Raw genomic sequence first — 16,328 nt, forward strand, 5'->3', positions numbered from 1 at the left:
CTGATTTGGCTTGGAGTTGCTCTATGTGAGGCCAAACATTATACCTACTGACGTCATCTTCCGGTCAGACCTAAAATCTCTCATCTCGCCCACGTATTGTCTCCGGATCTTCCCTCGCATGACCAGAATGACACCTTAGTATAAAATAAACTGAGTTGGAGCACAATGTGACATCGTATGGAATCAAAAGGAATATTTTTAAAATGCGTTCGAAAAATTGATGAGTGATGAGCAAACGTGAGATTTTCGGACTATAAAAATAACACAGAATTATTATACCTGGAGAAAAGCTATATTTACAATTTCCTCACAATCAGTACATAACAGAGATGTGAATAGCGTACGCTCTCTCCCATAACATGTTCATAACATAAAACAAATCTTTATAGAATACTATTAACACGAAAAACCAAAATTTTGAAGCCAATTTTTAAATGACTCAGAGCAAACCAGTTTAAACCATAACTCAATTATCAACAAATAAAAGTGCAGAGAAATAATGAAAATCTATGTCCTTTTCTTTGCACTTAACCTTGTTCATTGTGTTTCAAGCAAGTAATGAATATTCAATCTAAAAGTATAGAATATTCAAATTGAATATCGATAATTTTGCTTATATTGGTCTGTATTTGTATAGAAGTATAGGCTTGTATAGGCTTTATTTATTCTAGAATCTAGTTCTGTAACAATAGAATTCCAACAAATTTCTGACAGCAGTATCCTCAAAAGAATATTCATTCCATTCATTGGTTTGGACCAAAAATTCACAGATAAACAAAACCGAAAGTGCACCTCGTTAGCATTATCATTACCAGTATGGAAATGAACAAGACTAAAACACACTGAGTTACGAACAGTATTTTGGAATGAATCCTACGCAAACAATGAGTTAAAAATGTGCTTCCTATGCATAAGGTCGTCATCCTCCTCCACTATTGCAGATTCTATATAGGAAATTGTACTCCGAGTGACACGAAATCACTTAGTTCCTTCAATATTTGAAGGTCGATTCGAGAGAGCAATGTTTGATAGCGCTCCGCTCCAATACTGGATTTTAGTGCAATCAACTAGAAGAAACACATATTCATAAGCATAATTGAGGTAGAGAACAAAACAATGCTTATACCGCACCTGGCTTTGGAGATAATCCTTTAACACTATCACATGTATTGGATCCTGTAAGCAAACTTTCCTACAGCGATCATAGTGAGGAGTCTCATTCTGTAAATTCTCCGTGTCGATGAATCCGTAACCATGCATAATCATTCCGATTTCATCTTCGTTATCGTCAGCCAATATTAGAAATCTGTTTGGAAAAAAAACAACATGAGTTTTTTGCCGGATGTCAATCAACTGGGTGGAAACCTACTCTACTTTCGCTCCACTTTGTTCATCTTCATTGGTGATATCATTGAGCGTTTCACTGATATTGGTCATGATGCTACTGAAGTTGTCAAAAATAATATCGTTAGACACCGTTATTAAGCTGGTCAGTGCTAAAGCCAGTAATTTTTTCTCGTGGCTCCTCCCTACTATCGGCATATCATTCAACCATGTGGTTAAAATTTTTTCCAGCGCATCCGGAATTCCCATCTCCGTCAGAATCATGCTGAACGTCACCTGGTCCAATATCAGCACGCGAGCGATCATTTGCAGGTAAATTTGGTTGATCTGCAGGAATCCCTCATGTTCATAGTATTTCCTAAACGAATGGATAAAATTGGAAGTTTCATTCGTAGACGCACTCAAAATATATGATATTTAAGCTACAAACATTCTTACCTGAACACTTCGACTAGATAAGGCCTTAGTAGCTCAATGGAATATTTCCTTGCAACCCGAAGAATCGTGAGGAAAAGCCGATAAATCACTATCACACCTTCTGCACGTAAATCAGACAGAAGATAGTGGCATGTCTTGATAATATCTTTTCCGTAGCTTGGAAGAAAAACCTCGGGACAAAGAAACGAATAGGTTTCCGTTATCGCCAGGCACGTTCGCAGATTGTTGGAGGATTGCTCTGTAATTATGGTCACACTCAAATATAAATGATGACATATTATAATCTTAACAGTTGATTCTACTCACCTATAAGCGGTAACAGATTATCACATAGCTTCAACAGGTCGTTGTTCATCGCTTTGCTGTACTGAACAACGATTAGCCACAGCTCTAGCCCTTCGTCCAGCAGATAAACATGAGACGGTTCGTTTATGTTTGTACTCATCTTGATTATTTGGTATATAAATGCGACTATCGGTTCCGGTGTGGGTATTTCGTACAACGCCTTGATGATTTGAAGCTTCAAAGAGACAACACATTCAATGAGGATAACTGTAATTGGCTTTCTAGTGCCAGTTTTATTACCAATGTGGAAATGATGGCACAACGTAGCATATCATGTTCACGACTTTCTTCCCACAGCATTGGAAGATACTGGATAAGGCTTTCCACTTCCAGCTTGATGGACATCGACATCTTCTCAATGATGAATGACATGACATAAAGTACGGTCATTTTCGTATCACATTCATTGGATTCCTTGAGTAATGAGAACAAAAGCGCGATAACCGGTTCTAAGAACTCGAGGAACTGTTCGGCGTCGAATTCGAAGTCGTCCATGATATTTTTCAATGTCCTGCAACATAGTTCCGTTAGCAATTTACTTAAATGGCTCGAACGAGGTACTTACTTCGATGCTGTCAGACGTACGGCTAGGTCTTCGCTGGGCTGCAGTAGTTCCACACAGGCCCGATAAACCTCCGGTCGAAGTGATTTCGAGAATCTAACTCCTGTCCATCGTCCAATCAACCAAATAATACGCTTACGGATTATGCGGAAATTGTGAGTTTTAAACTTTAGTTCCTCGAGCAATTGCTGTGTGAACCACTCGTCGAAGTTTATCTGAAACAAAAATATTCATCACACTTAGACTTAGAAAAAACACTAGAAACGAACCTATCCTATAGCTTCTGGCAAACGTTGCATTGCTGGTACGCACAAATCTAGGTAAATCATTCTACAAACGAATATTCTTTTTGAGGTGATCGAAAAATTTAACTGACTCTTCCGCAGCCTAACGCAGTGACTGCACACGAGCGTCCTCAGTACTGGTATCAAGCCAAGCCTTGTCGGACCTTCGAAATAAGTACTATTGTATACAAAAGACATCGCTTCCAAAAACAAAACCACTGCTCTGGTTGGTCAATTTGCCGTTGATAATCGTCTGTTGTGTTAGGATGATAACGAGGTAACATCGTGCACCAGAAAGGGCCAACTTTAAATAGTGACCAATAGCGATGTTTGTTTGTCCACAGGCAACAAATGCACGCTTCGATGGGGACACGCATGATAAGGGTATTTTTTCGCTCTTTAAAAAGGTAAAGCTACTATGCATAAGAACTATTCCGGATAACACACATTTTTCATGATTCATATAGCAGAATATAGCGATTTTAGAACAGATTCGAATTAGAATACGAATATTTATTAGATTTGTTCGCATATGAACCTAAGATTCTTCAAGAAAGCATAAACTTTTCGAGGAAATTTAAAAAAAATCGATTATCGAAATTTCATTGACAAGTTTGATCTCTTAAAAGTCAAATGTAAAAAGAAAAAAATTATATAATTTTATCGTAAAGTATAAAAATGAAGTAAACAATATTCATTTCGTTCAATTGTTGTCTCGTTGGTAGAAAATACCGGCATGCCATTTTTAAGATGGATGGCTTAATTTATAACTTGCTTGGTCCCGTTCATGAATCGGGAAATCAACAATACCCCAGCTAATTTCAATGGAGCTGATGTACCGGCCTATTTGGAACCGGGGTATTTCGTCGTTGTTATTCAATCGAGGAGTGTTCACATTGGTATTCTAAATTTGAAACACAGACAATATGACTTCCTTTATTCACGGACTTGCAAATGTTTTTCTCATTACTCTTCACCGATCTGCAGAACTCGACATTCATATGAGCATATGAGCGATTTTACAATTCGATCGAAATCGACTTTTGTCCTCCTAAATCCGTTCGACTTGTCGCAAAACAAACGTCAAAATTATTCATTCGTATTTGTGGTTCAATTTACTCGCTATCAGAATGGCAGACCCAAAAGCAATTTTAAATTGTTTAAATTTGAATGAAAATTATTATTCGATGTCGTTTTAATACTTAGTTTGGAGGGAAATCCGCTGTGCTGAGAAGAAAACAGTCTCTGTAGCGCGTGACTGACTTGATGTTTCCATTACGTGCATCCGTACATTATTCGTCAAGGCATGGAAAAACGACAAATACTTAGTTTGTTTTAAAAGCATGTTTATTCCACTATAAAATCCATTACCATTTTTGCTTCACGAAGCTCAATGTCGTCTGTGTTGAACTGCCTGGCAAGGTTGCCACATTTGCATAATTCGATTGGACTTGAGCCGAACGGATTACAAAATGCAAAATTGTAAAATTCGAGTAATTCTGACTCGATCGGATTTCAGTAATTGATCAGTAGAAATATCTGGAATTTCTGACGAAATCACACTATCAATTTCCTCAGGGCGTATTTTGTCGACCAAAATGACCAAACCAAAAGTTGCTTTTCCCATTCAACCGAATACATCACGGGTGCCCGGTGCACCCGGGTGCACGATTTTAGGGATGCAGAATGAATTTAAAATGATTTTTCTTACGTTTCCCGTTTTTTTTTAAATAGTTAAATCAGGAAAATATCATTTTTTAAAGGTTCGTGCGATAGAGAGATGCATGCAGATTGTATTCATATAAATTCGACATAAATCGATTCAGTAGAACTTGAGATATCGTGAACGCCAGTTTGAAAAAACTAGTTTTGAGAAAAACGCGTTGAAGTTCATTGTTACGGCCGTACCAGGTTAGATACTGCATTACTAAAATGGTTCTAACTCGGTAAATAATAGTATTTTCGAGAAGTCCTCTCTAGATTATGTTCTTGAATGCCTAAACTACAGAAATAAAAAGGAAAAAAAATGATTTTTTTCGAATTTCTAGACTAGAATACTGGCTTAAGATTACACATCAATAACTCAAAAAGTTTTTTAAATCCTTCCTTCGGATTGGTTCAGATTAATCACGGAAAAAACTATGGGTGGGTTAAACCTATGAAATAACCACAAGGTTCACTTAGAACTACCGTCGACTTAGTAATCATTTGTGTTTATTGATTAAATTATTGATGAAACAAGTGATTGAATGAAACAATCTCCGAATTCAATTGAATTCAACACATTTACTTCGTAAGTACAGAGTTTGAACAAATCCCAATTTAGGTCAATTCATGCATTGTGAGAAATTACGTTCTTCGTTACAAGTAAATCTAATGACTATGTCTGACCGAGTCCTTTTACGTATGGCATGATGCCTATGTCATTTCATTAATTTATCGTGGACTTCCAAAATATTTGAACGGAAGAAAGATCATTGTGTTCTATATTTGTTCTATATTATTAATTTTGACTTGCACGTTGAACACTATCATTGAATCAATCAACATTTTCGCAGCTAATGGCTTTTCAAATTTTGCCTAATCATGAAACGGTATGCGTAGCAGTTCAATGAGCTGAAGACATGAAAATATATTTCTAATACAGTCTTGAATAACCGATCTAAAGAGTTATGTTCGTACCCGCTCTTGTAACCCATGCTAGGAAAACACATTCCGGAGTTTAAAAATGCATGCCGCCGTACCGCCGACTTGCATTTATCTGCAATGCTGATTTCCCCAGGCTCCTTGGTTTTGATGCCTTCGTTAGGGAAACACATAACTGAGTAGATTTCCGAGTGGACACGCGTTTATATACAGATTTGTGTGATTTCAATAGTTTTTGAAGCAATTTTTAAACTATTGAAACATGTTTTCGGGTCAATAAGTAACAAGCTCCTAACTGTTAGAGATTTTATCTCTCGAATGAAGTGATTATCATTACAGATGAAACGGAAATCCGGTTTCTATCCGGTATCCGGCCTATCCGGCCAATATTTGCTATCCGGCCGGATACCGAATAGTGACTTACTATCGGACCAGATACCGGATATTAGAAATAAATCAATAATATTTCATTAACATAAGATAAATCATAACAACACAACTGATTAACATAATTCATACATAATTAGAAAAAAGGTTTGATTACTGAAATGCTCGAAAATGCTCTGAAAATCTCAGAAGATTCATCACTAGATATTTTATATACTCTCAAAAGATTTTCTGCCGGGCTGTTTTCGTTTCAAGAACTCCTAAATAGTGTGACTTGAGCTTCGGGCCCAAGCAGGTTGCAATTAGGTAATTTGGATCTCCTTCTAAGTGGTTGAATGACTTTTCAATCCAGCGTTTGAAGATGCGAGGTAATCTTGTTGTTCTACGCGCAGTTTCATACTTGAAAATAATTGATTGATGTTCTCTGCTTACTTTAAATTCGTTGTACTTACTCTTACTCGACCAGTATTAAAACTATTTCAATATATCCACTAAACTTATATCATTGCAATAGAAAATCTTATCAGAAAAAATATGTTCAAGACTTCTTACTTTATTAAAGAATATTCATTCCAAACGAAAAATTTAATGATCGTTCATTATTTTTATCTCTCTGTTTCGTATTCGTAAAGATCCGAATATCCGGCTGAGGGATATCCGATATTCAGTATCCGACCAAACCACTATTCGTTCCATCACTAATTATCACACCACTCCGATCAGCCGGCAAAGAAGTATTAACGTTCAAAACGTTGTACTCCGAACGTAACGCTCTCCTTTTCAAAAGTTTGCACTTACACCTCGGTACAGATATGAAAGACGTAGTCCTACGTCAAAACTACGAAATGTATAGTCTAACCAAGTTGTAGCTCAAGCTTAAGATTTGAGCAATATCGGAGCTGTACTATTAACACTTCATTCCCGACTCTCGTTGATAGATACTCCTGCTCCTCATATCGTATCGACCAAAAGGAGCAACCAAAGTGACAGTGATTCCGCGGCGTCGACTCAAAATTTGAAAAAAAAATCCCTGATATTCCAGTATTTCCTCAGAAAAATACAGACTAGTAGACTAGTAATAAAATTATCTACTAGTATTTAACTGTAGTTCCTGGAACATTTAGTTAGCTTAAACAAGTTGATTTTATAACATCTGTCAATATCTTCCAATACATGAATTGTTTGTGATTTTAATTGAATAAAAGGACGACTGAGAAGAGTCGTAAAAGATTTAAACTTATATTTATTAATACAGTTCCAAGTTCTCTTGAAGGAGTCTTAAACACAAGTACGGAATAAGTCATTTTCATTTTGATTCGGATAAATGCTCATGCTCGCGCATAGAAGAGATCCGAAAGAATTCTGCGTTTTCCAAAATTTTCTTCGTTCCACCTCTAGAGATTTCGTTTCTACTCCCTGTAGCCATTTCAATCATTCATTTGAAGCAACAGTTTCATTCTTCCGACTTTCCTTGTATTCTAGATGAAGAGAATGAGAATTCCAAGCTCGTTGAGTTAATTAACTCAACATTTTTATTGATGCTATCCTTCCAAAGGGAAGCATACCATCATAAACTTGTCGCACAGCACAACCGTTTTCTCCCATATGTTTTCATAAAAACATTCGTTATTAATGGAAAAGCCCTCTCGAAGTTGAGGTTTCCACACGAGAGAGAGAGAGAAGACCATTTTTTGTAAAAAGTTCCAAGTACAGATCATAATGAGCAAACTTGTTTTTGTTGCTAGCAATATTGTTTCAGTGATAAGTCTGTTGGAGCTCCACTGATGCGTCCAAAATCTGTCAAATATCAAAATAGTCAATTTTTATCAGAATCAAAGACGGAAAGAACAAAAATACATTAACGCTTCATAAGCTTCAAAACCAGTATTTCGCATCCCAGACGAAATTTCAAGATTTGTCTGTCGTAAAATTTTGACTATTTTTTTTCAATCCTTTGATGAACCGTGTAAAATATGCAATCCGAAGCTATCCAAATTCAAGCGTTTTGACGTAGGACTACGTCTTTCATTTCTATACCGGGGTGTAAAATCAAAGTTTCGAAAACGAAAGCGTTACGCCGGAGACCGAGATTTTGAGCGTTAATAGCTCCTAAACAACTGAACGAAATGGTATGATAAACACTTCATTCGAAAGATAAAATGTCTACGCGTTTTATACTTGTTACTTTCTGATCCAAAAACTTGTTTCAATAGTCTTAAAATTGTTTTCAAAACAGGCTCTTGAAATCACCAATCGAGATATAAGCGAGCGCCGCTCGGAAATCCACTCAGTTCTAATTGAACAGCGATTGGAGCATGTTGTCGCTGTTGTGGTGAAAGTCTTCGTTTATCATGAAAGCACGGATGAACGGTGTCACCAAGAGCCTGTTTGTGCACCTTAGGCCAGAAGGGAATCCATCAGTAGGAGAGTGATGCCACAAACGGTTCCCTGGGAAGATCTCGAAGCAGCCGCTACACACACACATATATACACGCGCGGAATTCTTTCCGTTTGGATGCCATTCAGCATCGAGAAAGATCCGGAAAATAATCTGCCAGTTCCTCTGGGAATTTAAAAATACATTCATGTGAAAGAGTTTATTTGGATGTATTCTATCCATGTAACACTGTTACCAAATATGTTTCAATCAAGTTCTATTAACAGATGGTTATCGAGTTAGCATTAACCACTGGTGGGCTTCCAGTATCGAGGAAAATGTGGAAATATCTAATCGTTACTGAAAATAATCTGCCAGTTCCTCTGGGAATTTAAAATAACATTCATGTGAAAGAGTTTATTTTAATGTTTTCTATCCATGTAACACTGTGACCAAATACATTTGGTTTTGTGATTTTTCAATCAATCGCAATTAACAGAATAGCTTCTGAAGATTATTCTTCCCCATCAGTAGGATATTTCCGTATATTGTATGCGCCCGCAATCGATTATTGTTCAGTCGCCGAAAGTTCCGAACTCAGAGAGTTCATTCCCCTCTAGTTTGCCTTCCAAATTGCCATCGTAAACCACGCCTTCTCTCGATTCAATCACGCACAAAAAGCATACTTAAGCGATATTCTGGTGGTGAGATGCATTCATTTTTCGTGAGGACATCGACAAAACAACATCGTTACTGAGGGTGCTGGACGACGAAAGATCGAGATCTGCCCTGAAACGCAAGCAGTTTGTTTGATCCTGTGAGGGAGCACAGAGAAGCCGATCCTTCAGGAGAAGAGAAAGTGACCATCGAAGCAGCCGCTACACACACCCATACACGCACGGAATTCTTTCCGTTTGGATGCCATTCAGCATCTAGAAAGATCCGGAAAATAATCTGCCAGTTTCTCTGGGGATTTAAAAATACATTCATGTGAAAGAGTTTATTTTAATGTTTTCTATCCATGTAACACTGTGACCAAATATGTTTCAATCAAGTGCTATTAACAGATGGTTATCGAGTTAGCATAAACCACTGGTGGGCTTCCAGTATCGAGGAAAATGTGGAAATATCTAATCGTTACTGAAAATAATCTGCCAGTTCCTCTGGGAATTTAAAAATACATTCATGTGAAGGAGTTTATTTGAATGTTTTCTATCCATGTAACACTGTGACCAAATACATTTGGTTTTGTGATTTTTCAATCAATCGCAATTAACAGGATAGCTTCTGAAGATTATTCTTCCCCATCAGTAGGATATTTCCGTATCCAATATTGGATGCATAAAACCTTGTGCCTCCAACGTAACGCTCTCGTTTTCGAAGTCCATCAAATATTCATTCATTCAGAATGAACTCAGATTCAACAAATGATCTCTAAATCAACGATAGTCCTACGTCACCCTTGCGGTTATACCATAGATATAACCCACTTCCTGTTTTTCTTCTTCATTATGCAGCTCGCGTAATATGACTAATTCACGTTGGTATCGTCCATCAACACAAGAAGGTTGTTCAAATATATAATTACCATGCCTTTTTTTAACACTGCACGTTAATATCTGATGCCTCCCATCAACCTTCAACCACTTCTGAGTGCGGTTCGAGGTGTGGCATGTTGTGGTAGCGCCATCTTGTTGGAATACAACATTTGACTTCGTACCATACTACTCTTTGATCCACGGAAGAACATACTTACTTAAAATCCCGATTTATACCTCCGTGCTTACACTGCCGCCTTCTGGAATGAACACCGGGTTCATTTTTTTGCCATCGGAATCGCCGATCTCTAACACCGTAAGGCTAGCAGAATGCTTGGTAAGATACACGCTTTATGCTCTTCTGTCACGTCTTTTCCCAATCGACTGTAAACATGCTCACGTCGATAAACAGAATTACCGGATTTTTTCGCTTGATGAAGTTCAAGATTTTCTTACATCGCTCGACTCGTAGCTCTCGGATGGATCATATGAGTTTTTTCCATGCCCCTGATTTCGTCCCCACAATCTTTCTATACGATCTTTCATGTCGTAAAGTCAATAATCCCATATTCCTTCGTCATGTTGCTCATAGAACGCACTAACCTCGCCCAAATCTTCCTTTTGATGGCAGCGGTAACCCTCGGAATTCGAGATGACCTCAGAGTCCAGTGGCCACCTTCGCGGATAGTTGTTCTTTCTTTTCTCGGTCTAAGACCCTTTTCACGGTCCACTGGGACACTCCCCAGGCAATTGAAATGTCTTTTTGTGACATTTGTGTGTGAGACAAAAAAACGAATACGCTACCACTTCGTTCCCAGTGAAACATTTGCCTTCTCAACGTAGGTATTACTTCCGTCATTTTTATTAGTAGTACTTAGTTGAGATTTTTTTTCTTGAATGTATTCTAGAGTGGCAAGCTCTAGAACAGCTGGACTACAGTGTAAGTTGGAAGAAATCACTTTGATGTAAAAGCTACCAGCCAGAACGGGAATCGAACCCGAACCCCCGGCATGATAATGTGTGACGCTAACCAATCGGCCACGGCGATGCAAACATTATCATGCATACGGTATTCGCCAGACATTGCTCCCTCTGACTTTCATCTATTTCAAAAACTCAAATAATTTCTGTGTGAAAAGGGTTTTTTCACCAAATGGGAAAGTGATTGCAGCCGTAAAGGATATTTCAAAGTTTTTCCGAAAAATCATCTTTGGAATGGGACACATTAATTAGAGTTTCGCTGGTAAAAAATGTATAGAATTTAAAGGAGAGTATACTGAAGAATAATGTCATTTTTGCATGCTAAATTGCTAAAATGCTAAAACACCTACAGGTTCTCTAATGTCCCAAATACATAGAAATATAATATAATTCGCTACCTACCTCATCGAAAAGGTTGAATACAGCCAATCCTGTAGCGTTATAGATAGAATCCTTTATCAGTAGATCGCTGATATTGGATGATTCGGTCAACGTTATCGATTGGGACTTCGATATGAACTTTTGCAATTCTACTATCAGCATTGGGCTATACTTCTGGAAGAGAATCATGTAAAACGCTTCCGTACATGACTGCAATTGAAATACAATATTAGTACAATATGGACTGCGAACTATGCTATACTCGTATCACCCTTAGGTTGTACTTCCACGAATCTCCACCTTCGTCCAAAACGTAACTCTCCGGGTCACTGTCCCACAACTCAAACTCTTCCGATGTTAGCAAAAAATAGTGCATAATTATCTTCTCGAAGATATAGCTCAGTCTTTCTGGAGTGAAGAATTCATTTTTCGCCTTGTTGATGATTTGTTCTGTTCACATAAATGGGTCACAAAGTAAATCCTAAATTCCTTCAGGCTACCAAACAAGCGACTTACCCTTGTCGCCATCCACGTTAATCAGACTATGAGAGAGTATTCCCTTGATCAGGTTCAAGCACTGTATTGCAAAGTTCGGGAATGTGATTACGTTGTCCTCAAAGATGAGATTTGTGCCTTCGTGGAAGACGTAATGAAAGGAAAAATTGAAGGCTGCTGGAATGAACTCAACAAAAGATGCTGGATGTGTTTCGAAGAACAGATTAAGAAATTTCATATGCTTGATAATGAACTTCTCAACCTGTTCGGTTAGGTTTTTGCTGACATTTTGTTGTTTGTCAATTTGTTTCACCCGCAATCGGCAGTCCAATAGTTCTTTCAGTCGCTGGAATACCACACGTATAAATAGCATGCATTTGGGTGAGAGATGTGGTCCAGGAACGCCATAGATTGTTAGTTTCTTAAGAATCCTAAGCGATATTATCGCTTTCTCGAGGTTTGCTGCGCACATCTCTAATGCCGCTTGTCCTTGAATATTCGTATAGAAAAGTTGCGTGAAAACATCCCACAGGTTCAGTATGAAGTCATACAGTTTTGTTGTCAATTCCTGGAGAGTAGAACAATTATCACGTGAGAAAATAATCGATTTTTTCACGCATTACCTCAAAGTGTATTCTGTCCCTTTGCAACCGTTTAGAGGACAGAACCTTTACTACTTGCAACAAAACTAGCAGTCCACGATGCTGCACCAACAAATCATTGTTCTGAACCACTTCCACAAGCGTTGGCACCAGCTCTATCCACTCCTGTGGACAGTCGTATCTCGCAATGTTTCCAATCAGTACTGCTATTTGCACGGCAATCGGTTGTACCGGTTCATTGAATTTCAAAAGCAATATTTTTTTAATCTCGCTTTTCTCCTCGAACGCTATGGCACTGAAAGTGGGAACGATATTGTCACCTCCCTACGTTTTAAATAAATTAAATCAATCTCCACTCACTTAGGTGCATTCTTTCTCCAATATTTGAGAACCCCGTTCTTGAAGTACAACGACGCCATCCATCGAACATTAGCATCGATGGACTGATCGGAAAATAGTTTCACCAATGTTAAATGAAATCCCGGCTGAACTTCCCACTCAGCCAGCTTTTGCTCCGCCGGTTTCAATAATTGTGCATCCTGGCTGCAAGCATACATGAGGGCTTCGTAAACTGCCGATTCAGCTGACATTTCGATTTTTCGATGCTGATCTATCAATAACATTGATTTCCGTAAGAATTCAACAATAATGAGTACATCTTTCACATGAATTGTTAATACATATTGCAGGAATTCATCATTCTGAAGACAACACCCTGGTCACCAATGTTAGTATAATTTAATTTTGTAATAGGTTAGGTCAATATGTTGTTTTCCCCATAAATATATGCTACCTTTCTGTTGTATTAACAAATTTAGTCACTTATCTTAAATTCATGATACAGAAATATAGAATATTTAAATGAAATCGCTTTTTACAAATGTACAAAATGTTATTGTTTTCACAGGACTCGTCGTTCGGCGAAATTTGCACTCACGCTCAAAATTGCGTAGTCGATTTGACAGTTATCAAGCAGCGAAGAATGAAATACAAAAATCAGCTGTAAAGAGTGTGTTGCTAAACTGCTCAATCTTTCATCATAAGGATAGCGCCGTTTACAATGCCTCAAAAATCTTGAATTCCTGAACATTCGTTCTTCAAGAGTGTTGATAGATGCGGAGTAATTCGAGATTCGACACAAGCAGGTGAGCAGCAGTTATGCCAAAGATATTTAGTTTGAAAATTTTTCCGGTTCAAAACCATTTCTAAATGATCATAAGGTTCATCCTTCCAGAGGGTTCAGAAAATAAAATAAATGATCGAGTGAGTTTGATTCTTTTTCATCTGTTATTTTCCTGGAATTAAATACATTAGTACAGAACAAGAACAACAGATGTGCCATTCACTCATAAGCTGTTCATCCGAATCGCTTCATTATAGTGAGCGGTTTCGGATCGGCTCGCAATAAAAAAACGCAGATCATATCGGAGCTGAAGAGCTGAGACCGTTGCCGTTGAGCTGATGAGCTGATGAGCTGCAGAGCTGCAAACTGAAGAGCTGCGGAGCTGTGGAGCAGCAGAGCTGCAGAGAGTGTGAGTTGTGAGATGGGAAAGAATTATCTGTCTCCCGCTCTTTGTGATATGTAGTCAGTTTATTTTCGTTTTCATTAGCTTTAGATAGAAAAAGGTTTTTAATTTGAAGATATTTGATCGTTCGTTTTTTAGTTGTATTTTCCATTTAAACGCATTACAAAATTTAAAAATTATATTATATCAATAACTGTTTACAAATAAAATAAATATATTATATTTTATTTAAGCATGACTACGGGAACACATAAATTAATTTTCGCGTGCTGAATCAAAACAATTCAATAATAACCCGGCATCAATGCTGATGATTGATTCGTAATGGATTGATAATGGTGATGAACTACCAAGTGGAACAAACAAATTTTTAGAATAAAACTAATTCTAATATTTTCGCGTTTGCTAATCTGATAGATACAGATGGTAGCTGTCTCTTTGGACCTTTGTCATCGTGTATAACTATTTCGCGTGACGCCTATTAATGGAAACATATTTATTTTATCATTGCGTGTGTGGATATGACGACCCGATAGGAACTAGGAGAAGAGGCAATACGGTACGACCAAGTAGAAGCCGACTTGCGGATCCTACGCAGACTGCAGACTGGCGACAAATAGCTTTAAACCGAGACGAATTTTGTGTACAGCACAGGCCACTGGGGCCTTTTGCTGATTAAGTAAGTAAGCAAGTGTGGATTTCAAAAAGAGAAATATGGAAAGAAGGAAATGTAAGAAATGTGAATATGAGGGAAACAAAATATCTTGAATATTCACATTTTTAAACGGTTTCATTTGGCAACTTCTGGTTCTTCTGTTGTTTAAGTTCAGTATCTCCTAAGTTGGATTTCAGCATGCTGTAGTTGTTGTATATTATATTATTAAAATTTATATCAGTCTTAGTTTGTATATACACGAAAACCTGTTTTTGTGCGGAGGATAGGGACCACACAAAAAATAGCATGAAAAATCGTACTAAACTTCATCAGTAGCTAGCATAAAACAAAATCGCATAAAAAACCGCACAAAAACAGGTTTTACTGTAATTACAAATACAATTAGCTTATTTTTTCCTTTATGTCAATTAGGAAAGCATTCGTTTTCAATGTGCCATGGTAGTTACGTTTCATATGCAATTGTGTGGACAACCGCAAAATTCCACTGAGCTGAAGAGCTGTTCAAAATGATCAGCCGCTCACCATGATGAGCTGATTTGCCCATCTCTAACAAGAACGTACCTGAAGAGCGCTGATTCCAGAAAATGTTGCTTTGTTTTTTTGCTTCGTAATTTCGAATTTCGAACGTTTTTTCGAGCTCTGGACAATAACACAAAGAATCGAAATTGTATCAGTTACAAGCTGGTTCTCAAAAAAAAATTGTTCCACGGCGTACAAAAATCCAGTCCTTCTTTTTATTCTAAAATCGAACAGATTCTGAACAGTAAAGATGCCGTTGTCGCACGGATCTCGGACAAGTCCAAAACATGTTTTTTTGACAAAATGGTGGCCGTTTGAAGAAAAAAATCACTTTAAAACTTTTACTATGTAGACATGTATACAGATTGTATTCTTATGAAAATACATAAATCGGTTCATTAAACCGCAGTTTCGGTTTCGGGACAAACATCGGTTGCAAACAAAGAAACGCAGCTCTCAGAGATACCAGATGGGATAAAAGTATTTACTGAAAACATTGAATATAGTTAACCCTATCACAACCAACACAAATTGAGAGTAGACAGCATAAAGCTAGGCTTGCGTTTAGGGTTCACGCATTGTTTATTGTTTGGAGTCAATATTGATGCAAATATGTTCGGTATTTGCAATGGCCTGTAACCAATGATTCCGTTGGTAGGTTTCCTTTGAAAAATGACGTTTGGACACTCATCCGAAAGCTTTATTTGGCGATTTGCATTTAAAATCACTGCTGCAGGATCACGCGTAGCACACATTTTTAATTTTATGTTATGTTTTTTATGCTTATGATTCTCTATGCTGGCTACAAAAAGATGGCGGCTTAGCAGCCCTACTCAAATTGGTTCATAATTGGGTGGGAATTACCAAAATTGTATATTCTCGAATGATTGTACTGGTTGTTATGAAGTCAGCAGGGCTGCCAGGTAAATGTTTCAAATAGTTTCACACAACTAGAGATGGGCAAAACGCTCCACTTTGATGAACAGTTCAGTGACCAACCGTTCACCTAAGTGAATTAGTTCTTTTGAGCAGTTCACTCACTCTTTCGTACATTAGAGGGATATGCCAAAGCAAGTATAAACAAAAGTTAGATGTTATGTAGGACTGTTCTGTAAAAAAAATAAAATGCTGTTTGCTAGCAAATAATTATATGTCCGAATTTTGTTAAAAATATCTTAGCAGAATAGAAAATCAAACTATGATTTTGAAATTTTGATTTAGTTTGAG

At 37.5% G+C, this 16,328-nt stretch overlaps 1 protein-coding gene across 2 annotated transcripts; it reads right to left on the reverse strand.

Annotated features, from left to right (window-relative positions):
* Nucleotides 1-270: 270 nt before the first annotated feature.
* LOC129778810 (importin-11) lies at nucleotides 271-13,342 on the reverse strand. Of its 2 annotated transcripts, none has more exons than XM_055785921.1 (13): nucleotides 13,174-13,342; nucleotides 12,741-12,923; nucleotides 12,402-12,675; nucleotides 11,800-12,346; nucleotides 11,555-11,733; nucleotides 11,305-11,493; nucleotides 2,693-2,904; nucleotides 2,368-2,638; nucleotides 2,089-2,302; nucleotides 1,783-2,020; nucleotides 1,370-1,702; nucleotides 1,132-1,306; nucleotides 271-1,067 (listed from the first exon to the last, which is right to left on the reverse strand). In XM_055785921.1, exons 2-13 carry the CDS (start codon nucleotides 12,797-12,799, stop codon nucleotides 945-947), a joined length of 2,814 nt encoding a protein of 937 aa, XP_055641896.1. In that variant the 5' UTR covers nucleotides 12,800-12,923; nucleotides 13,174-13,342; the 3' UTR covers nucleotides 271-944. The 2 variants fall into 2 exon arrangements, with proteins under 2 accessions (XP_055641896.1, XP_055641895.1); XM_055785920.1 differs by having other exon boundaries at nucleotides 12,741-12,990.
* Nucleotides 13,343-16,328: the final 2,986 nt, after the last annotated feature.

This window comes from Toxorhynchites rutilus, chromosome 3 (assembly GCF_029784135.1).
Source record: "Toxorhynchites rutilus septentrionalis strain SRP chromosome 3, ASM2978413v1, whole genome shotgun sequence".
Lineage (NCBI taxonomy): Eukaryota > Metazoa > Arthropoda > Insecta > Diptera > Culicidae > Toxorhynchites > Toxorhynchites rutilus.